General features: G+C 42.4%; 1 protein-coding gene and 1 pseudogene across 1 annotated transcript in view; both read left to right on the top strand.

Annotated features, from left to right (window-relative positions):
• The window catches only part of LOC122458319 (keratin, type II cytoskeletal-like), a 49,427-nt gene extending 29,890 nt beyond the window's left edge, over positions 1 to 19,537 (top strand). Inside the window, 5 exon segments of the mRNA XM_043506380.1 lie at positions 13,605 to 14,097; positions 15,783 to 15,994; positions 17,254 to 17,314; positions 18,492 to 18,587; positions 19,505 to 19,537. Of these exon segments, the coding sequence (XP_043362315.1) occupies positions 13,605 to 14,097; positions 15,783 to 15,994; positions 17,254 to 17,314; positions 18,492 to 18,587; positions 19,505 to 19,537 (895 nt within the window).
• The window catches only part of LOC119845810, a 100,823-nt pseudogene extending 77,253 nt beyond the window's left edge, over positions 1 to 23,570 (top strand).
• Positions 23,571 to 24,568: the final 998 nt, after the last annotated feature.

The raw sequence follows: 24,568 nt of genomic DNA, 5'->3' as shown, positions 1-24,568 counted from the left end.
GGCTACAGAGAATGAGTTTGTGGTGCTGGAGAAGGTGAGACAGTCAAGAGGCTAAAGATATGAATTTGTAAATAAATACATTTCATGTGGGCATTGCAGGAGCAGTAGAGTACGGGAGAGATTTGAATGAGAAGAGGATGATGGGTTGGTGCACAGGACTAGATTGGGATCAGACTCAGATAATGGGAGCCACTAAGTACCTAAGACAGATAGACTCTAGCTCCCTGAATGTGATTTTTTTTAAATCACTGGTAATAGATCGCTAGATAGATTGCACCTATTGGGATACCATGAAAACCAACTAAATATCAAGGCCCTAAAACACAAACACCTCCCAATTGTAACAGAGATGATTACTAACAAAGTATTTACACACATAAGACTTTGGACTTTTGAGGGACAAAAGTCCGCTGAAAAACCCATGTTTGCAGACGATAAAGAAATGTTGGCATTAAAAGAGTCATAGAATGTTCTCCAACTGCTCTCCCAAATAGACTAAGGGGTACAGTCGGATAACATACATATGCTGACTTATAACATTGAAATATAAAGATGATGAATTGCTAAATGGTACATTTAAGGGCTTTGTCAGTTATACTTTAATCATGTATAATTACTAATAGTGAATGAGTGTTAATAAGGCTGAGGCCTTGCTGGCCTGCTTGTGGTTTTGCCAGTGCTCCTCTCATGTAGATTTGCTTCAAAAGATGTTATTGCTGACAGGACGAAGGTAACATCCTGGGCTGGAAGTTTGGAGATAAAGAAATACCTAAGCCTGTAATGACAAGAAGCCCTTTTGACTGGGAAAACCTAAGGGCAGGATGACCTGAAACAGACTGACGTAGAAATTGTCTAAACAGCAAAAATTGTGCACATCAACACTTGTGCATGTGTATTGCATGGGTTGCATCAGAAATGTGCCTAACATGCCTAACGAAGCTGATCAGAGAGAGGCTAAGAAATATGTAATGAGGAAATACATAAGAAGACCCTGGTGGACAAGGCCCAGATTGGAGGAACACCATACCAGAAAGTGAAAGAATAGGACTGAAGGACCAAATCCAGGGACCAGAGGAGGCAGTGAGCATCATGGAGTGCAGGAGAACATCCTGGTGCTCCGGTATGAGGTAACTTGGGCCCAGTACCTATTCTGTCTTATCTGTTTATTGTCTGGCATAAATGTGCATTCAGCCACTATAAGGGACAATAATTCTGTCTGAAATTGTATAAATAAAGGCAAAACCTGATTAAAACAAAAACTGGGCAGGTTTGTGACTCAGTTTCCCACCTCACTTTCTCAACACACCTCTTCCTCCCAATTAACTTTGGAGCTGTTTGATTTCATTCTGGAAGAAACTGCAGCATCTCTAGGATGTGTCTTAATTGGAGACATCATGCTTCAAAAGTCTGGTTAAAACGACTGCTAGCTTTGCCATGGCTTCCATTTTGTTCATTGTTGAATGGGAATCATTTTAGAACAGTGGTTTTCAACCTCTGGTCCACGGACCTCAATCTGCAGACTAATTCTAAGATTTCCAAAGGGGTCCATAGTTTCATTCAAAAATGTGTAGGGGTCTCCAAATGAAAAAAAGTTGAAAATCACTGTATTGGAATACCTGTGACCTGATTTCATGCACATGTATTACCACGCTAGAGCTGGAAGTAAAGGTGGATTTGTTGAGACAGGAGCTGGACCTGCTGAGATGCGTGTTTGAAGAGGTGAGGACTCTCCCATTCTATCCACATGGAAATTCAGCATTTGCTTTTCCTGAAATCACCTTCATTTTGGGAACCCTACTTCTGGATTAAAAGGAAGAGGACTCTATATTTCTCACAGGCAAAGCCCTTTACATTGGACTTTAGTTGCAGGATCAGAACTTGCTCAATAAAATTAGCAGCATGTTTTCTCAGGAATATGAATGAAGGGATCTGGAAGAAGCGTTCTAACGCTATCACTCGATTGAGACTTTATACAACTTCAATTTTATATTTCTGCGTATAGGACAAACTGTGCAATGCCCCAAGCAAATCGTGTGAAATCTGCAAGCAATCTCCTTAACAGCTAGCTGACTTATAATATACGTTTGGAGTACCTAGAAGAAAACCAACTGAGTTTCAGGGACATTATGCCGCCACTCTGTATCAATCCTTCTCAATCTGGAACTGAAAGGGTAAAGTGACTCCATAGTCTTAAATTCTCAGTAATTAGATAAAGGGAAAGTAAAACATTCCCTTTTTCTTTGACAGGTTGCCTGTTTGCAAACAGCCATTTGTGATACTGAGCAGCATGGAGATTATGCCTGAGATAAACATGTTAGACCGCAAAATGCCTTACAGAAGTCACAGAATCATAGAAGATTAGAGTTGGAAGAGATCTCAGGAGGTATCTAGTCCAATCCCCTGCTCAAAGCAGGACCAACACCAACTAAATCATCCCAGCCAGGAGGGGGTTACAGACCCAGAGATAGAATCAGCTCTCAACATGAATACATATACCCAAGATCCCACATGGGCATGTACAGCTGGGACTTCACTGTTATTTTTAGCCATGCTAGGTAGGTTAAAGCTAGGGCAGGTAAATCTACCTTAGCTGCCATCACACCTGTGATTGCAGTGTAGACATGCCCTGAGTCTGTTGCTTTCTATAAAGGTATCATCTGTGGTATTGAACCACCTTCCGGTGGGCCTGCTAGGGATGATGTGTTGTCTCTGGGTTTTCTTACCCTAGCAAGTTTATAGATCAATCTCTTTATACTGTACCAGGAAAAGTCTCTTGATAGCACCTTTCCAAAGTGTTTTGGAAAGTGAAACTATAGGCTGGAGATGGGATGGAATTGTGAAGAGTGTCTCTCTGTTGATGTGACACTGGGTCCTTGTCCTTAAAAGTATATAGGCACCTCATCCCCATTGATTTGTATGGAAATTAGGCACCTAAATACTTTTGAGGAACTGGTCCCTAGTTACTAAAGTTGTCTATGATCTGTTTACCGTACAAGGGGTAATAAGAGAAAGATATCCCAATTGTCAAGCCACATTTTGTTTGTATCAAAGAGCACTTAATGTGGCATCCTAGCAGCGAAACTCCTCATTCTGTTGTCCCTCACTGTGTGCTATATTTCATGTACTTTTTATGTGTATAAAATTGTAACATCATTTTGCTGATTTTTAAAAGCTCTAAACTTCTGTTGTGCCTCCAATAAACTGCATGTTTAATTCATGCTTTGTCTCCGATTTTGTTTTTAACTAAATTTTTCAGAAGATTATGTCCGTCTATTCCCCAGACTGAAAAACTACCATGACTTGTCTTTGTATGTACTATATGATTTTCAAAAGCACCTAAAAGTTAGCTATCCAACTGCCACCGAAACCCAATGGATGGACTACATGTCCCATGAAACACTGTGGTCTCTCCTCTTACTGAGCTACAGCTTTCAGAGTAGCAGCCGTGTTAGTCTGTATTCGCAAAAAGAAAAGGAGTACTTGTGGCACCTTAGAGACTAACAAATTTATTAGAGCATAAGCTTTCGTGAGCCACAGCTCACTTCATCGGAAGCATTTGGTGGAAAAAACAGAGGAGAGATTTATATACACACACACAGAGAACATGAAACAATGGGTTTATCATACACACTACATTGATGACATCTTCATCATCTGGACCCATGGAAAAGAAGCTCTTGAGGAATTCCACCATGATTTCAACAATTTCCATCCCACCATCAACCTCAGCCTGGACCAGTCCACACAAGAGATCCACTTCCTGGACACTACGGTGCTAATAAGCGATGGTCACATAAACACCACCCTATATCGGAAACCTACTGACCGCTATTCCTACCTACATGCCTCTAGCTTTCATCCAGATCATACCACTCGATCCATTGTCTACAGCCAAGCGCTACGATATAACCGCATTTGCTCCAACCCCTCAGACAGAGACAAACACCTACAAGATCTCTATCATGCATTCCTACAACTACAATACCCACCTGCTGAAGTGAAGAAACAGATTGACAGAGCCAGAAGAGTACCCAGAAGTCACCTACTACAGGACAGGCCCAACAAAGAAAACAACAGAACGCCACTAGCCATCACCTTCAGCCCCCAACTAAAACCTCTCCAACGCATCATCAAGGATCTACAACCTATCCTGAAGGACGACCCATCACTCTCACAGATCTTGGGAGACAGACCAGTCCTTGCTTACAGACAGCCCCCCAATCTGAAGCAAATACTCACCAGCAACCACACACCACACAACAGAACCACTAACTCAGGAACCTATCCTTGCAACAAAGCCCGTTGCCAACTCTGTCCACATATCTATTCAGGGGATACCATCATAGGGCCTAATCACATCAGCCACACTATCAGAGGCTCGTTCACCTGTGCATCTACCAATGTGATATATGCCATCATGTGCCAGCAATCCCCCTCTGCCATGTACATTGGCCAAACTGGACAGTCTCTACGCAAAAGAATGAATGGACACAAATCAGACATCAAGAATTATAACATTCAAAAACCAGTTGGAGAACACTTCAATCTCTCTGGTCACTCGATGACAGACCTAAGAGTGGCTATACTTCAACAAAAAAGCTTCAAAAACAGACTCCAACGAGAGACTGCTGAATTGGAATTAATTTGCAAACTGGATACAATTAACTTAGGCTTGAATAGAGACTGGGAATGGATGAGTCATTACACAAAGTAAAACTATTTCCCCATGGTATTTCTCACTCCCACCCCACCCCCACTGTTCCTCTGATATTCTGAAACCTCTGATACTCTGAAACCTCTGATATTCTTGTTAACTGCTGGAATTAGCCTACCTTGCTTGTCACCATGAAAGGTTTTCCTCCTTTCCCCCCCCTGCTGCTGGTGATGGCTTATCTTAAGTGATCACTCTCCTTACAGTGTGTATGATAAACCCATTGTTTCATGTTCTCTGTGTGTGTGTATATAAATCTCTCCTCTGTTTTTTCCACCAAATGCATCCGATGAAGTGAGCTGTAGCTCACGAAAGCTTATGCTCTAATAAATTTGTTAGTCTCTAAGGTGCCACAAGTACTCCTTTTCTTCTTTGAGCTACAGCTGTGCATCATGGAAATCTCTGGATGCAATGCATTATGGGAGAGGTAGTCCAGCTAGGGACCTTTCCCCATAGAAGGAGAATGTGGGCAAGAGGCAGCCAAATTGGTAGATTCATGGACTCATAAATTTCAAGGCCAGAAAGGACCATTGTGATCATCTCATCTGACCTCCTGTACAGCGCATGACAGAGAACTTCCCAGAATAATTCATAGAGAAGATCTTGTAGAAAAACATCGAATCTTCATTTAAAAACTGTCATTGATGGAGAATCCACCACGACCATGGGTAAATTGTTGCAATGACTGATTGATTACTCTCATGGTTAGAAATGTACACCTTATTTCCAGTCTGAATGTATCTAGCTTCAATTTGCAGCCATTGCATCACGTCGTATCTTTCTCCACTAAATTGAAGAGCCCGTCATTAATTATTTGTTCTCCATGTACATACTTATAGACATGTAGATATTTACGTAAATCCCAGGAGACATTGCTACAGCATTTTCAAATTATCAGGTTTTGGGTATGTTGTGATGAAAAGTTGAAATTTCCCCAGAAAAACAGTGTTGATGGAAAATTCTTACCCAGCCCTAACTGTGTGGTTGATTAACATTTCAAACTGCATGAGATTTGCTCCTCTCTAAGTGCAACCTGCATTGCTACCCTCAGGGCCGGATTTCCAATTTGGCACAGTTGGCACAGGACTAGGGGCACCGGCATGCTAGGGGCACCATACCTCTCTAAAACTGGCTATAGGCGGGGGGGGGGGGGCGCTGAAGATGCTGTGCCTAGGGACGCATAAGGTGTAAATCCGGCCCTAGCTCCTTTTTGTATGTCCCTCTCCTATCTTGGCACTCGCCTGCAAATGCCACGTGGTCACTGGGTAAATACTAAATGAAGCAGGCAGTGGATGTAGGCCCTAACCTGACCAAATGAGCCAAGAGACATTTCAAATGCCTGTGCACAAAAAACACACTGACAGAGAATTGAAGAGTGAGTTATTTAATAGGGGAACCATTTCAGAAAAATTTCAGGATAAGGGGGGCAAAGTGGTATCAGCATATAGACCATTCTATGCCATTATATTTGTAAAGTAGGAGGGGAGGACCACAAACCTAGATCTGGAGGGGCAACTGCCTCCCCATGTCCCATAGCAAGTGATACCTCTGCTCACTAATATGAACTAAATTTACCTTGGGCAAAATATAAAGGTAAATGAGGACTAAAGATGGGTGCTTCTCTGTATTGCTTTTGAGAAAATGACGCGGTATGGTTGACTATCTGGAGATTATTAAGTATCTCAATTCCAAATAGACTTTGTCTTGTCTCAAGGAGATTGGCACCTCCATACAGAGTTGGAAGAATAACTGATCTGGCAGTTTGGTGGCAGCTCTGAAGAAATTAAATAAATAATATGTTCCGTTTGAAATGAATATGAAATTTTTGGTGACTTGAGAAGGTCTGTTTCTCAAGTGAGGAGTGAGGATTCGAACCTGGGTTTCTCACATGCCACTAAAGGGTATTAACTAGTGGGGTAAGGGTAATAAGGAAGGGGAGGGGTAGTAGCAGCTGCACCACCACCATCTCCTCCTCCCTCTCTGTTTTAGACTAGATGAAACTATTTGTGTCAAATTTGTGAATAGTTTCAGGTCAACCAAAACTGCATCTTTCGTTGAATAACGTATTTGTCTAAAATTTGTTGTCAGCTCTTCCTGCATCTACCATAGTAAGTGTGTCCTGAAAAGACCTAAGAGTCATATAAGGGGATAGATTTTATTCTGCGTAAATTCTTATACCGCCTTTCAGTAGTGCATTAGTCAACATGACTAACATCTGTCACACGTAGTTCATTCTCTCTCTGATCCTCTCCCTCCTGGGGGATAATTGTGTGGTTTTATTTTGAGAAGGGTTTGTTTGATAGATCTCTGTAATGAGAAGATTGACAAGTTGACGGGGCTGCAATAGGGAGATGAGATGGATTTGAGTCAGAGATGCTCAGTGCAAAGCAACCTTTGAAGCAATGGCCTTCAAATTACCTGTCATCAAAGTAGGTATAGGGAGAACCAAAGGTTGGATTTCCAAGAGGCTTTGTGAGACAACTTAATGGAAACTTTCTGTTCCCTTTACAAAGGAACCACTGAATCTGCCAAGCCTCAAAGCAGGGAGTGTCGCACCAGAACTGCTACCAAGCAATAATGTTAATCAAGAAATGGCTGGGTATCCCTGATGTAATATTTTTGGGAAGAACATCACAACTGAAAAGGATCTTAATATCTGGATTCATAATTTGAAACTAAACTACCATAAAAAGAAAAGGAGTACTTGTGGCACCTTAGAGACTAACAAATTTATTAGAGCATAAGCTTTCGTGAGCTACAGCTCACTTCATCGGATGCATTTGGTGGAAAAAACAGAGGAGAGATTTATATACACACACACAGAGAACATGAAACAATGGGTTTATCATACATACTGTAAGGAGAGTGATCACTTAAGATAAGCCATCACCAGCCGCAGCGGGGGTGGGGGGGGAAGGAGGAAAACCTTTCATGGTGACAAGCAAGGTAGGCTAATTCCAGCAGTTAACAAGAATATCAGAGGAACAGTGGGGGGTGGGGTGGGGGGGAGAAATACCATGGGGAAATAGTTTTACTTTGTGTAATGACTCATCCATTCCCAGTCTCTATTCAAGCCTAAGTTAATTGTATCCAGTTTGCAAATTAATTCCAATTCAGCAGTCTCTCGTTGGAGTCTGTTTTTGAAGCTTTTTTGTTGAAGTATAGCCACTCTTAGGTCTGTGATCGAGTGACCAGAGAGATTGAAGTGTTCTCCAACTGGTTTTTGAATGTTATAATTCTTGACGTCTGATTTGTGTCCATTCATTCTTTTACGTAGAGACTGTCCAGTTTGGCCAATGTACATGGCAGAGGGGCATTGCTGGCACATGATGGCATATATCACATTGGTAGATGCGCAGGTGAACGAGCCTCTGATAGTGTGGCTGATGTGATTAGGCCCTATGATGGTATCCCCTGAATAGATATGTGGACAGAGTTGGCAACGGGCTTTGTTGCAAGGATAGGTTCCTGGGTTAGTGGTTCTGTTGTGTGGTGTGTGGTTGCTGGTGAGTATTTGCTTCAGATTGGGGGGCTGTCTGTAAGCAAGGACTGGCCTGTCTCCCAAGATCTGTGAGAGTGATGGGTCGTCCTTCAGGATAGGTTGTAGATCCTTGATGATGCAAGAACAAATCCGCACAGACACACCCCTAGAACCCCGACCTGGGGTATTCTATCTGCTACCCAAGATCCATAAACCTGGAAATCCTGGACGCCCTATCATCTCAGGCATTGGTACCCTGACAGCAGGATTGTCTGGCTATGTAGACTCCCTCCTCAGGCCCTTCGTTACCAGCACTCCCAGCTATCTTCGAGACACCACTGACTTCCTGAGGAAACTACAGTCCATTGGTGATCTTCCTAAAAACACCATCCTAGCCACTATGGATGTAGAAGCCCTCTACACCAACATACCACACAAAGATGGACTACAAGCCGTCAGGAACAGTATCCCCGATACTGTCACGGCTAACCTGGTGGCTGAACTTTGTGACTTTGTCCTCACCCATAACTATTTCACATTTGGTGACAATGTATACCTTCAAATCAGTGGCACTGCGATGGGTGCCCGCATGGCCCCACAGTATGCCAACATTTTTATGGCTGACTTAGAACAACGCTTCCTCAGCTCTCGTCCCCTAATGCCCCTACTCTACTTGCGCTATATTGATGACATCTTCATCATCTGGACCCATGGAAAAGAAGCTCTTGAGGAATTCCACCATGATTTCAACAATTTCCATCCCACCATCAACCTCAGCCTGGACCAGTCCACACAAGAGATCCACTTCCTGGACACTACGGTGCTAATAAGCAATGGTCACATAAACACCACCCTATATCGGAAACCTACTGACCGCTATTCCTACCTACATGCCTCTAGCTTTCATCCAGATCATACCACTCGATCCATTGTCTACAGCCAAGCTCTACGATATAACCGCATTTGCTCCAACCCCTCAGACAGAGACAAACACCTACAAGATCTCTATCATGCATTTCTACAACTACAATACCCACCTGCTGAAGTGAAGAAACAGATTGACAGAGCCAGAAGAGTACCCAGAAATCACCTACTACGGGACAGGCCCAACAAAGAAAATAACAGAACGCCACTAGCCATCACCTTCAGCCCCCAACTAAAACCTCTCCAACGCATCATCAAGGATCTACAACCTATCCTGAAGGATGACCCATCACTCTCACAGATCTTGGGAGACAGGCCAGTCCTTGCTAACAGACAGCCTCCCAATCTGAAGCAAATACTCACCAGCAACCACACACCACACAACAGAACCACTAACCCAGGAACCTATCCTTGCAACAAAGCCCGTTGCCAACTCTGTCCACATATCTATTCAGGGGATACCATCATAGGGCCTAATCACATCAGCCACACTATCAGAGGCTCGTTCACCTGCGCATCTACCAATGTGATATATGCCATCATGTGCCAGCAATCCCCCTCTGCCATGTACATTGGCCAAACTGGACAGTCTCTGCGTAAAAGAATGAATGGACACAAATCAGACGTCAAGAATTATAACATTCAAAAACCAGTTGGAGAACACTTCAATCTCTCTGGTCACTCGATGACAGACCTAAGAGTGGCTATCCTTCAACAAAAAAGCTTCAAAAACAGACTCCAACGAGAGACTGCTGAATTGGAATTAATTTGCAAACTGGATACAATTAATTTAGGCTTGAATAGAGACTGGGAATGGATGAGTCATTACACAAAGTAAAACTATTTCCCCATGGTATTTCTCCCCCCCACCCTACCCCCCACTGTTCCTCTGATATTCTTGTTAACTGCTGGAATTAGCCTACCTTGCTTGTCACCATGAAAGGTTTTCCTCCTTTCCCCCCCCCGCTGCTGGTGATGGCTTATCTTAAGTGATCACTCTCCTTACAGTATGTATGATAAACCCATTGTTTCATGTTCTCTGTGTGTGTGTGTATATAAATCTCTCCTCTGTTTTTTCCACCAAATGCATCCGATGAAGTGAGCTGTAGCTCACGAAAGCTTATGCTCTAATAAATTTGTTAGTCTCTAAGGTGCCACAAGTCCTCCTTTTCTTTTTGCGAATACAGACTGCTACTCTGAAACCTGTCATTAAACTACCATAGGAACATTCTAGTGTCTCAGGCCAAAGTCTAAACTACCACTTACTTTGGTGTAACTTATGTCACTCAGGGGTGTGAATAATCCACACCCCTGAGTGATGTAAGTTACACCGATTTAAGTGCTGGTGTGGACGTGGCCTGAAATACTCATGGAGGGATAGTTATAGTGCTGACAGGAGAGTTCTCCCTCCTCAGCATGGAGTGTCTTCACCAGACATGCTACAGGGTGCAGCTGCACCGTTGTAACGCTTATAGTGTAGATTAGCCCTCAGTGGGAACAGTGTTTAGGCTCCAATTCAGCAAAGCACTTAACACATTTGCCTGACTTTAAGCAAGTTCTTGAGTCCATCCCTATTCAGCAGACCACTTCAGCTCATGCTTAACTCCTATGGAACTCAATGTGAGTCAAGCGCATGCTTTACGTTTAGCCTGTACTTACATGTTTTGCTGAATAAGGATGGACTTAAGTAAATGCTTAAAAGCTTTGCTGAATCAAGACCAGTCTTACAGCCTGGTATTCACATCTCACCAATGATGAGGAAAAAAACATACATGTACTGTAGTTCTTCAAAGATGCTAGTCAGCAAGGATACAGAACACATGGAGGCAAATCAGAAAGTACATTAAAGAAAAATGTGGCTTCAGAATTTTACTAGTTCCGAGTGTATGAGGATAAATAAATAGATATAAAACACTATTAAAATGTGTCCTTCAAAAAATGACCTTGCATAAACTTCAAAGCAGCAAATATTTCACACAGTGCTCAGGGCTTTGATCACATTACTTCAAGTTGACTTTTATGAGAAAGCAGTTAAAAACCAGAAGCGCTGCCTTCAGATGTTTCCTCTAATGTTCCAGCAAAGCAATCTAAAATCAGAGGCTCATGAGGAAGGAATCAAATGTAGAACCATAGACTGGGAACTTGCAGCTCAGAGTGAAAAATGCCGTGAGTGTTACATGTGTAGAAAGATACGATATAAGTAGGCTTGGAATGATTCAATTTTTATTGGTGAATGTCAATAAACATTGGTTTCCTTGCACACACACACACAAACTGACAAAAATATTTCCATCAATAGTAATGAAAATATAGAGATAGGTGAAGTAAGCAAAGTGATATTGGAGAACTTATTGGAGTTTGATGTGAGGATATTTACTTAGTATCATTTGACAGGTGATGTGGACAGTTTGTGTTTTCATGGTTATAAAGCTTTAACGTTTTGAATCTCAGTGAATATGGTCATTAAATAATTGTCTGAGCCCACCATTGTCTGACCTCCTCTTCATGTCCCACAACTCTGAACATGTACGTTGATAAAACTAGAAAAAAATGCTTAAAATCCGTAAGTTCATGCAACTGTGAAAATTTAAATTGATAAAAATCTAAAAAAGCTTAAAAATAAACATCAATATTATCTGTTGAAATTTTGTTTAAAAAAACTGATTCTGCCAAGCCTAGATATGAGTTATGGGAATAGAGACCCCGGCTCACGGAATGTAGAGAATTATGTTCTAAAGGGAGCCTTTTTATCACTTTAGGTCTAGTTTGATGGCATGATACAGAGCTTGTTAAAGGCCAGATGTTGTTTTTGATTCAAAGCCAGGGTGGTACCATTTCTACCAACTGCCCTCAATCTGTTTTCATAGTCAACACCCAAAAGTCCTATACAACGATTGTGCCAGAACTCTAGTAGAAAAAACAAAGGTGTTTCTGAATTTTTCCCTTTCAAGTTACTGACGTGAGCTTCAGCTACTTAGGAATTCTCTTGATTATAATTACATTCAATACTTTTGAAGTTAATTTCATCCAGCTGATTAAGTTTGTACAGCAAGATCTACAGGACTGGAAAAATAATTACATTATCTAGATAGGATGTACAAACCTTCTGAGAATGGTTTTTTTCCTTAATAACACGTCTTAGTTGCCTATACACACACCCATCGAAATGTTCAGAAAATTCAAAGTCCCTTTAAGGATTTTAATTGAATGACACAAACCCTCTCATTAAAGAAATTTCCAAGAATTTAATGTCAAAGGGGTGTGGCATGCAGAGCCAAGGGAAAAAATTCGTTTCAGATACAATTTTTCAACAGGTTTAAAATTTTTCATTCCATTTTGTGTATTGAGCTTCTCCAGAAATTATTTGCTTGAATTCTAGGAGTATACCAGCCAAATTACATACAGATATTGAAATTGAAAAGGCACAATTTCTCCCTGGCAACTGCCACCCAGGCATGTAGTTTGACTATACATGCTTTGCTGGGTATGCCCCGAATTTTTTTCACGTGTCCTGCGTTGCATCCATAGAGGGATAAGAGCATGTGTGCTTGTAACAATCCATTCAATTCCCCACACTACTCTGCTTTGACATGAAGGATGTGCTTTTCTCCCATGAGTTGATCATTGTACTGTTTGCCAGAAGCTGGGAATGGACAGCCGGGGACGGATCACTTGATGATGACCTGGTCTGTTCATTCCCTCTGGGGCATCTGGCATTGGCCATTGTTGGAAGATAGGCTACTGGGCTAGATGGACCTTTGGGCTGACCCAGGCTAGCCATTCTTGTATTCTAATGTACTGTGCCAACCGGCAGAATCCAGCAGTTTGAGAGATCCTGAAAAATGGACCAGTAACATAGACCAGAACTCTGTCATGGTAGTCACTGCTTTTGTAGAGCATCTAGCTCAGGGGGGTCTTGGTCCATGAATGGGACTCCTAGGAACTGTAAGAATAAACAATACCAAGAAGAACATTCTGCAGCTTGTTCTCTTATATCATTAAAAAAATAAACCTATGGTGAAACTCAGCGGTAAATAAGCCACAAGGAGTCCCTTTACTTATTTGGCTAAACTATAATTAGACTTTAAGGAAGCAGATTAATGAATTAAAATATAAGTCCTGCAAGTGAAGCTTGCAAGCAAAGCAAATATTTTAATTTCATATTTATTTCATGTGTAATAGAATGTTTGATCTGTTTAGCTTCCTTATAAGACATTTCTTGCTGCCAGGCAAACCAAACCCACAATCTATAAATTAATTTTATGCATCCCATGCAGCTCCTGAAACATATATAAGGTGAAGTTCCTTAACTCAATTCAAAGGAAAGCTCTTTCCTTCACTCTCTGCTCTTCTCTTGCACCTGACTGCTTTGCTGATACTGCTCCATTCTCACTTCAAGCAAGCCACCATGAATCGAATGTGTTTCTCGTCCAGTTCTCTTGGTGGAAGAAAGTGCTTCTCTTCGGCTTCTGCCGTTTGTGGCCTCAGCGGAGGTAGAACCAGCTCAGGCTCCATGTCCTGGCCTGCCGGAAGAAGTGAAAGAGGTGGCTTTGGCAGCACTAGTCTCTTTGAGCTGGGTAGAAGTCAAAGAATTTCCTATGGTGGAGGCTATGGTCTTGGACACTCTGGTGCATATGGTGGTGGAGTGTATGGCAACAGTGGAGGCTTTGGCGGCCATTTCGGTGTTGGCGGTGGTGCAGGTTATGATAGCTGTGTAGGCTATGGCAGTGGAGGCTACAGCACTGGAGGCTACAGAGGTTCCTGTGGCTTCGGAGGTTACTCCCCCTACCAATTCAGGAGTGGTGTACATTATGGCGTCGGATATGCAGGTAGAAGTGACGGTATCCATGGGGTGTGCATCCATCCGGAACTGTTGAAGCCTCTCACTGTGGGGGTTGACCCAGAAGAACATAAAATACGAGCACATGAGAAGGAGCAGATAAAATGTCTCAATGACCAGTTCGCCTGCTTCATTGACAAGGTATAAAGCACCTTTCTTTATCTTGATTCTAAAAAATGGAGATAAGACAAAGCTTCTTGGAGATCCAAGCTTTCCCAGAGGTCAGAGGTGTTCATCTTTGGTACATTTAGCTTGGCCTCTGATGGCCCATAAGGTGTAGGAAAAGTTTATATTAATCTGATAGGTTAATTTAGTTGATATTCCTTTCCTTCCTAGACAGAAGACTATCCAGGAAGCCACAGCATCTCTTAATGGTTCTCCGCTGAGAAAGAATCAATAGTAAAAAATTGATATATCGAATGCCACTCAGACATGACGGTGATGGTTAGTAGTATAAAATCCTAAAATAGAATAGGACCGGTGACCGTTTCTATCAAAGCACAGTGATTTAATGGTTTGTAACTAGGTATGTACCAGTAGCCCTCGCAGACAGAAGAGGAATGTTATGCTCTTATGCAGCATATGTGCTATACTATGTGGAAATACCCAGGGGTCTAACGAAAACAAAGTAGTTCTTTTTCAACGTCTGTGAATCTCACCCTGGTAACGTTGATTTAATGTAGTTATTTTGAGGTTGGATGCATTGCAAATTTCATATTCATTATTATTGGTAAGAATACAATCGGCTACATTAAAGTAACCTGAAAAGGAACAACAGTGACAGCAAACTAGGATTTCTGCCTTTTTGCTGCTTTGTGATATATGGTGAAGAAGGCCTAGGTTGTTGTGTCTTTTCTTTTCCACGATGAACATCAGCAATGTCAAGTCTTCTTTTCCCTGGGGTGTTTTTGGGAGCACATTTTGAATGATTCTGTAAAGTCTAAGAGGAGCTTCTTAGTTCCTACCATTGAAAATCAAGAGGTGACTAAGCCACAGTTTATGAGAATCTTCACAGGGAGAAAATAATCTAGCACAGAAAGGCAGAACTAGAACCAATGGCTGGAAGCTGCCACCAGACAAATTCAAATTAGAAATCAGGCACCAATTTTTAACAGTGAGGGCGATTAGCCATTGGAGCAAATTATCACAGGAAGTGGTGAATTCTCCAACTCTAAATGTCTTTAAATCAAGACTGAATGCCTTTTGGGAAGATATACCTTAGTCAGACACAAGTATTGAGCTCAATATAGGGGTAAGTGAGTGAAATACTATGGCCTGTGTTTTACAGGAGGTCAGGTTGGATGTTCTAATGGTCCACTTTGGCTTGCAAATCCATTAATCTATGAAAAGGCCGAGTTGTTGCCTGCTTTACAAGGACAGCTTTTCTCTCCAGGGCTTTATTTAAAGAGGCGTTACCCATAAAAATCACTTCCTCTCTCAGGCCAGGTCTACACTACAGGCCTATACTGGTATAGGTACGTTGCTCAGTATGTTGGCAAGAGAGCTTCTCCCGTTGACATAGCTTTCACCTCTTCTGGAGGTGGATTAACTACACCAAGAGGAGAAGGTCTTCTGTCAGCATAACAGTGTCTTCACTTAAGTGCTACAGTGGTGCAGCTGTGCCGATGCAGTGTTTTAAGTGTAGAACTGCCCTCAGTTTATTAGGTTTAATGTCTTTCATTGCTGCATTGTCATAATTCACCCATTGAGATTTCTAAGTGAAAAAGGATTGCCAAACACTACAGTTCTAATGCTGAAGAAGAAAAATAAAGTCTTTGATGGAGGCTTTAGAAGAGTTAAAACAATATTGCATATTTGGCTTTCAGGTCCGTTGCCTTGAGCAGCAAAACAAGGTGCTGGCAACCAAATGGGATCTCTTGCAGCAGCATGCTGTACCAGCAAGGAGAGACCTTGCACCTATTTTCGAGAATTACATCTGCCAACTGAAGAAGCAGCTGGAATGTTTGTTACATGACAGGGTGAGACTGGAAGATGAAGAAAAGACCATCCAGGACTTGGTCCATGAGTACAAAAGCAAGTAAGTGAGATGGTGAAGTGGATGAAAGCTGTATACTAGGGCTAAAGAACCATAGTGCATGCTAGAAAGGAACTGGGAGAGCTTCTCACCCATATTTCGGTCAAGAAAATCTAAATCCCAAACCCTCCTTTCCTGTCATGTTTCTGAATTCATCAGCTATTCTCCAATATCAGAGTTACAAGCTCATCTATTTCCACCTCATCTTCAGACCCTTTACCAGATCTTAAAGCCATTTTTGACTTGAACTTTCACTGATGCTACCAACCCCACAAAAACTTCAGCCTGTGTCATTTCCTTGGTATATCTTCATCCTTATTGTCACATCATTCATCCTACCTCCCAGCAGATATTTGGGTTGCAGGTATTATTATTATTGTGCTAGAGCTGCCTAGGAGCCCCGGTCACAGATCGATATCCTATTCTGTTCAAATACAGAAGTAGGGAATGGGCGACAGGGGATGGATCACTTGATGATTCCCTGTTCTGTTCTTTCTCTCTGAAACACCTGGCATTGGCCACTGTCAGAAGACAGGATACTGAGCTAGATGGACCTTTGTCTGACCCAGTATGGCTGTTCTTATGTTTTTATGGTCTTAAAAAGATGATTGCTGCCCCAAAGATCTTACCAGCTAGGTGTCTCAGCTCTAGCTGCTCACTGGTGAGACACTAACAAGGAACACCGGGTTCTTTAACTTGTTTTGTGATGGTTCTTTTAGTCTTTGCTTCTTTGTTGCTATGGGTGAAAATCACGCCTGTGCAGAGGGCCAGCGCAAACCCAGCATGTGATTTATGTCTTAGAATCATAGAATATCAGGATTGGAAGGGACCACAGGAGGTCATCTAGTCCCACCCCCTGCTCAAAGCAGGACCAATCCCCAACTAAATCATCCCAGCCAGGGGTTGTTTCAGGTCTTGTTTCAGGCTGGGATTTTCAAAAAGGATTAAGGAGATGAGGCCTTTGGAAATCTAACATAAGTGCTCAAACTAAAGCATAAATGGGCCTCCCAGTACAAACTTACATGGAAGTAGGAAGACAAAGAGAAGTTTAAACCCATGACAATGTGGAAGACCACCTCACAGATTTATACAGCTTTCCATTTGTAAATGCTGGGCCTGATTCACCTCTGTGTTACTCTGGTTTGACATCAGTGTAACTCCACTGAAATTAACAAGGAAAGGCTTTGTTTGTATCACACTTCCTGTCTTTGCTAGTGGCTTAGGCGACAGAGACAAACTTTGGCTCTCCTTTCTTCTCATAGATATGAAGAGGAAATCAACAAACGCACGCACGCAGAGAATGAGTTTGTGGTGCTCAAGAAGGTAAGTCAGGCTACGCAGGCATGAAACAAGACAAAATTAGCTGTTTTGGACATTTCACTTTAAATTCAGTGCTAGACCAAATCCTCAACCAGTGGAAATGGTTGTATTTCAATGGAATTATGCCAGTTTAAATCAGCTGAGTCACTGATCTGCAACAGGGTTTAATAACATACTGAATGGAAAGTTTTTTGAAATCATTATACTGGGGAAATGGGCAAACCTTGCCCTAATATTCTCCTTACACCTCCGCTTGATGGAGAACAATTGGCGCTGGAGTAAAAAAGGAAGTATATTTTAAGCATCAAGGGAAAACTATCCATTTTTCTTGCTTGCTTCCACTTTGCAATCAGCAGGTGAAAAATCATATTTTCAGTATTCGTTTTGGACAATCACTAATCAGCACTGGGTTTTATTAAATCCCGTGTAGGAATACTTTGCCCTGTCTCAGTGCAGAGGGATGAATTACTAGATGACCTTTGGGGACCTTTCCAGACCTACATTTCTATAAACCACAGGATAGAGCTGGACTCTGGCCTTAAAGGCCCAACAGAGATTCCTCTTGAGGAGGGAAGTTCTTTGCTGCCATAAATTCAGAGCTGGCAGCTTCTATGTCAGCTTGTCCCTCCCCACGTCCTGGCATGACTGGAGAAAGAAGAGTGGGGATGGTACAGCAGAACTCAACCAGATAGATTCTCTGACCATGGTGGATACCTGAGCAGTCAATGGGCTCTCCTAAGTGATGCAGGGGTTTGGGTGTCACCTAAGCAGGTGCCATAATAATCTCCTGGTGGCATCCCTTGAGGAGCTCAAACACAAGGAAGAAGAGAGCCTGTAGTGCCTGGTTCTTATCTACACCAAAGTGTAAAAGGGCCATAATATGGCAATGAATTACATTTACACTCGATATAAGGACCCTTTATATGGCCACATTGGTGTAAAGTCGCCTTTGTGTGACCAGGCCAATACTGTTTGTAAAAAAAAAAAAAATCTTTCCATGGATTTGGAAGATATTTAGTTTTTCCCCTATAAGACATCAGAGGATCATGAGGAAGCCCCACCTCTGAGACATCCTGCTCCAAAAGCCTGACCAGAAGACGACTGTGGGCATTGCTGCTGTTGCTGTGTTTCTCAGTGTTTGGATCAATACCATTTCTGATTGCCTGGGGCTGCTTTTCAGGATGTGGACTGTGTCTTCATGACCAAGGAGGAGCTGGAGGCCAAGTTGCTGCAGTTGAGGCAGCACTTTGAGTTCCTGAAATGCATCTTTGTTGAGGTAGGTATTCTGCCCATTCTAGCCACTTTAATATTGCATTGGGACCAATATCCATCAGTGGCTTTTCTGAAACTGCATTAAGGGTTGTTACGATGAAGCCTAATGCAGGCAAAATCATTGTCTTTATAAAATTTCTAACTCTGTGGCCACTCCTAGAAAACATTATAAATCACTCTATATACAATATATTTCTTTATAAATAAGAATTATTATATTTAAAAAAATGCCACATGCTTTCAGACAAGCCCAGAGACAACGGGACAGACAGCCTTGCCAACATCTGGTTGGGAAATTGGGTTTATTTTTGCACAGAAAATTTTGACTTTTCATTAAAACAGTGAAAATCAGACAACGTTCAGCCAAAAACAGTCAAACTGAAAAGGGTTTGGAGGAAAACTTCTGAAAATGTTCAGATTTTCAGTGTTCCAACAGATAGATAGATAGATAGATAGATGGGAAACAGCTACTCTCTGCTAAAAGAAGTTTGTTTAGCCAGAAACCCAATTTTCAGTCAGAAAAAAGTTTTGTCTGAAAATGTTCAATCAGCCCCGGCCTTGGATGTTGTGTCTTCATTTACCCTTATGCATAGTGAGTTTGAATCATGAGGGTAGCATTTTACACCCAGTTTCCATTTACTTTAACTAAATGATGATACAAGGTGAACAGTAGCAGTGTTTCAGGCCCAATGCCGCTGCCTTACAAAGCTCAAAGTCTAAAGAATGGCAAAATAAATGGTACTTTATAGTAGCAATATTGTTTTTGTAAAACTCTACATTGGGATTTCTCCATCCTTCATCAGAAAGTCACACTGTGACAAATAGGTTCCATCCGCTAGTCCTCAAACCCTGCAGTAGCTGGAAACACACCAGTAACTCAAGCCTTACTTCTGGGTTAAGGGAAAACTCTTTTCTTTGCAGCTTTACTTACAGGTTCAGAATTTGGCCAAATAAATGAGTGGAATGCTTCTTGACAGAACATGTGGCAGTGTGGATGAGGGGATCTGTATGTGAAGGGGCTCTAACGTTAATACCTGACTGAGACTTTATGCAACTTGCAGGAGCGAGCTCAGCTAGATAGCCAACTTTGTGATACTGCTGTTGTTTTGGAAATGGACAACAACCGACATCTGGACCTCAGTGGCATTATCCAGAGTGTTAAATGTTGTTATGAGGAGATTGCTCAAAAGAGCAAAGGAGAAGCTGAGACGTTCTACCAAACTAGAGTGAGTAATCACAAAGCTATAGTGTATGGGGATGAAGCTGTAATTTTGTCACTCTAATACTTCCACAAAATCATGAGCATGGGACAAATTCTTTCTTCTGAACGTATGATACATACTGAAAAAAAATCTTCACTCTGCTCAATTGCAGTGACACATCTTCTGAAGATGTGATTCACATTGAACATCCACCTCTACAATCTGCTCAATAGCTAGAAGTGGAATATTTATGAAAAATAATCCACAACGTCTATCATTTTAATACAAGGCAGTGATCGATAATTGGGATGCTCTTTCTCAACCTTGCTATATCATTAATTATTATTATTATTTATTATGAAGTCTCAATTATGGATCAAGACTCCATTATGTGAACACATAACAAAAAGACAGTCCTGGTCTCGAAAAGTGTACAATCTAAGTTATTTAACTTTGGGCCCATCTATAAATTCCAGATGATGCCTTCCCTTGTTTACACTGATATCACAGCTGTGTATTTTCCCATGAGCAGAGGTTTCTATGAGAACCAAAACAGTTGCCTCCTGTCTTGGAATGTATGATATTTAATTTATAGCAATTACTTTATTTCTGAATACTAGCTTGAGGAGCTGAGCACCAACAGAGGCAGATTCTGCAATGACCTGAAAAATATCCAGGGTGAAATAGCAGAGCTGAAACGGCTGGTCCACAAACTGCAGGGCGAGACTGATAAAGTGAAGAAAGAGGTAGGACAGATTTGTTTGATGTTTTGCTTTCTCCTGTATTGATTGCTCTTGTCTCAGTGTAAAATTCACAGCTGTTTGGAGGAACAACACAAGATCCACGGGCTGGTTAAGTGTCAATTCAGAATAATCCCTGACGGTTGACTCTCTGCACAGGAGTGAATTTCAACTTTGGCAAGTCTATATGGGGCCAGGAGTCAGCTGGCAGAGTTCAGCATAGCTCCATTGACTTGAGTGGAGTTAAACTCCTTGACACAAGCAGAGGATCTAACCCATGGACCCTGATCTAAAATCCAGTAGCAATATGACTGGTATATACTCACCTGCTCTGTTAGCTATTTGAAACCTGAGCTTTACTTACTTACTTACTTTACTTACCATTTACTTGTGATAGGTCATACAAGATGCTTGGTGTTATTGGCATCTCAGAGGTGCCCTGAGGGGCCTAATTGGGAATCGGGACACCAATGTTTCAGGCAGCGTGCTTAGCATCTTCAGGTTTCTGGTGCTAATGCTCACAGACTGTGACCTGAAACCGGCGTTGCATGAATGCTCAAGTTTACAAGCTTAACGTTGGCGTTCATTGCTAGTAACACTTGATCTCGCAAGAGTAGGCTGCAGACGAAAAAAGACAAGTGGGGGAAGCCCATCTGAAATGGATCTATTTCAATATTCAAATGGGTATTTGGAAAAGAGGTTTGCAGTATGATCTTAACTCTGATGAAGAGCTGCACAATGACTCTTTGGTTGCCCCCCTCCCACCTCTTCACAGATTGCCTGTCTGCAGACGGCCATTGCTGACGCTGAGCAGCGAGGCGACTGTGCCCTCAAAGACGCCAGGGAGAAGCACATTGATTTGCAGAATGCCTTGCAGAAGGCCAAGGATAAACTGGCATGCATGCTGCGGGACTACCACGAGCTGCTCAATGTCAAGCTGGCCTTGGATATTGAGATAGCTACCTACAGAACATTGCTGGAAGGAGAAGAAACCAGGTAAGTGCATTATATGTGATGTAGCATGGTAACATTTCAAGTAGCCCCGGTAGCGTTTGACAGGAACAAAGTTAATATAATAAGTAAGAAAGAGAATGAAAAATATTGCAACATTCAGATGCAGGACACTATCTGATTTATGGAGGAAGAGTTTGTCTAAAAGAAGGAGATGAGTTCTTTAAAGATAGTAGGGGTAAAATGGTCAATCTAAGCTATTTAGGAGCTTAAGCCCCATTTTCAAAAGTGAGGTAGGCACTTACGAGTCTAAGCCCTGTTGACTTTCAATGACCTTTAGGCTCCTAAGGCTGGAATTTTCAAAGGCGCTTAAAAGACTTGAGGCACCCAATTCCCACTGAATTTCAGTGGGATTTTGGTGCCTAAATAGCTGAAGGTCCTTGGAAAATCCCAGTCTAGGTCACGTTTGAAAATAGGATTTAAGACCCCTAATTATCCAGGTATGCTTGAAAATTTACCTGAGGTCTCATTGGCTACAGGTTTCTAAATGCATATGAAGTCATTTACCTCTATTGTTTTTCTTTCCTTAACAGGATATGTACAGGGCACCCCACGAATGTTGGTAAGTAAACTGAGGATTCACCTTGTTTTTGTAGAAGTCATGTCAGATTTCTTTAAGAGCTTCGAAGCTGCTGTTTAAGTGACTGAACATCTCTTTTTCTCCCAGCTGTGGTCAGCGGTGGCCATACCATCGGGGATTGCCGAGCCGGATTTGGAAGTGTTTGCGGACCTCTAAAGGGAGGATTCAACCCTGGAATTGGAATATTTGCCTCCAGTGACGGATTCAGCTCCAGAAGTGCAGAAGGCATCTCCAGGATGGGAGGGGGCTATGGCACCAGGAGTGCCGTCAGCTCTTCAGGAAGGGGATACAGTTCTGGAGGAATAGGTAGTAGTGGAATTGGGTATGGCTTGGGAGGATTCAGCTCTGGAAGTGGGGGATACAGCTACAGACGTGTGCTCAGCTCTGACTTTGCAAGTTCCGGGGGTGTTGGCGGTCATATGGATGGAGTGAGGAGCTCCGGGTGTGCAGGCACCGGAGGTGATGTGGGGTACCACTCCTCGGGTGGAGTCAGTTCTGTGGGTGGAGTTTGCAGCTCTGGAGATGTAGCCTCCTCTGGAGATGTAGTAGGGAGCTCTGGAGGTTCAAGTGGAGTTCATTCTTCAGGGGAACATTATAGCTCTGGAGGTGTAGGCAGCTCTGGAGGTGGAGTTTATAGCAGTGAAGGTGTAGGCAGCTCTGGAGGTGTAGGCAGCTCTGGTGGTGGAGTTTATAGCAGCTCTGGAGGTGGAGTTTATAGCTCTGGAGGTGTTGGCAGCAGTGGAAGTGGAGGCGCATACAGCTCAGGTACGCGCATGCTATCCGTCAGCTCTTCAAGCAGAAGGATCATCCGATAAAAGTCCAAACGCAAAAGTCTCCTTTGCTGGAATGAAAAATATTTCCTGCCTTCTGACAGCCACATGAATCACAAAATCTGTCATTGACAATAACCATACATTAAAGAAAAGCCTGTGTACAATGCAATTCGTATGATCAGAAACCGCGTTCTTCTGAATGCCCCTTTTAGAGAAGCTTTACGCAGTGTTAATCCTAGTGGTTTATACTATCTTTTTAGTTCAGTGAGTCTGTGGCTGTCTATAGGCATTATCTTGGCTATTAAACCAGTCTCTTTTGCCTGATAATTTTGCCCTTCTCACTCTGGGTTTTCTTGCATTAGCTACACATGGGATCCCATAGCATTAGGACCCAGAATTTTCCTCATCCTTTGGGGAAGCATTTCAGACAGTGCATTAACCATTCAAGATCAGACTGCAGATATCACTTGGCTTCTCTTATGACACCAGGAACAGGATTGATTTTTATGTTTATTTTTTGGTGAGGGTTAGCTGGTTTTGATCAGTTTGCCTAATCACTGCCAATACATTGGCTGCATCCACGCAGTAACATTTACTAAAACTCATTGTAATTACACCAGAGATAAGCATTGTCTGAGATTCATCTGTTGTTAAATGTCTGTGTTATTATTCCCGAGTGTACATTGGATGGAAAGGTCTTGTGCTTTTTCTGTATATACAGTTGGAACACCGTTGGCTGGCCTTTGCTTATTATAGAGCACTCTCAACTCTCTGCTGTATCTCCAATAAACTGAATGCATAATTAAAGCTTTGTTTTTCAAGGGTTGTTTTTTCTTCCCCTCGGAGGTTTCAAAATACGTTAATAGTTGCTCATGGCCATGCAGAAAATCCAAAATGGGTTGTTTTGTAAATAGGGCAAAAAATTTTCAAGAGCACCTCAGACTAAGGAGTCTGACTTTCAGCGAGACTTTGGAGAAGATTTTCAGAGACACCCATTAAAAGCTAATGGGCGTTACATGTCTCTTAGAAAATCTCCCCCCAGATCCTAAGGCCCAGATCCACAAGAGGACTTGAACATTGCAACGCCTAACTTCTAGGTACCTAGAAAATCACTAGAACCACATGATCCACAAAGCCTAGCTCCCTGTACAATGAATGAGCTAGGCGCCTAGGACCAGGAGCCACAAAAGCCAGCATGCTAGGCTGGGAAATGCCTAAGCTAGCCAACGGGCAATGCTGACCAGAGGGGTATGTCCTAAGCCCTGCCCCTCTATCAGAGATAGGCAACTATGTCCAGGCTGCAGGGAGGCTCCTGTCTCTGCTTGTGAGTCACAAAGGGGAACCCGTCTCCTGGAATCAGGCATCTAGGTCATTTCTTGCAAGATGGAGATAAGCACCTGTTCAGTTCCGCTCAACTAGGATGTGGAAGAGCCTGGTTCAAGTCTCCCCTCTGCCTGATGAGGAGAGAGGATTTGTGGAGGGACCTAGTGCCTGCCAGAGAGGCCAGGCTTTGGGATATTCTGAGCTGGGTGCTTCTCAATCTCTCTTGTTGAAGATGTTCCGCTTTAATTGAATCATTAATGAGGCCAGAAAATGCGGGAAAACAACTCCATATAGCCCAGGGCACTCAAGCAACCTGGGGAAGAGCCCTCTTCCAATGCCTTCTCTTCAACAAGCAG

This window comes from Dermochelys coriacea, chromosome 20 (assembly GCF_009764565.3).
Source record: "Dermochelys coriacea isolate rDerCor1 chromosome 20, rDerCor1.pri.v4, whole genome shotgun sequence".
Taxonomy (NCBI): domain Eukaryota; kingdom Metazoa; phylum Chordata; order Testudines; family Dermochelyidae; genus Dermochelys; species Dermochelys coriacea.
The sequence above is the reverse complement of the archived record's forward strand: the minus strand, read 5'-3'. Positions and strand labels throughout refer to the sequence as shown.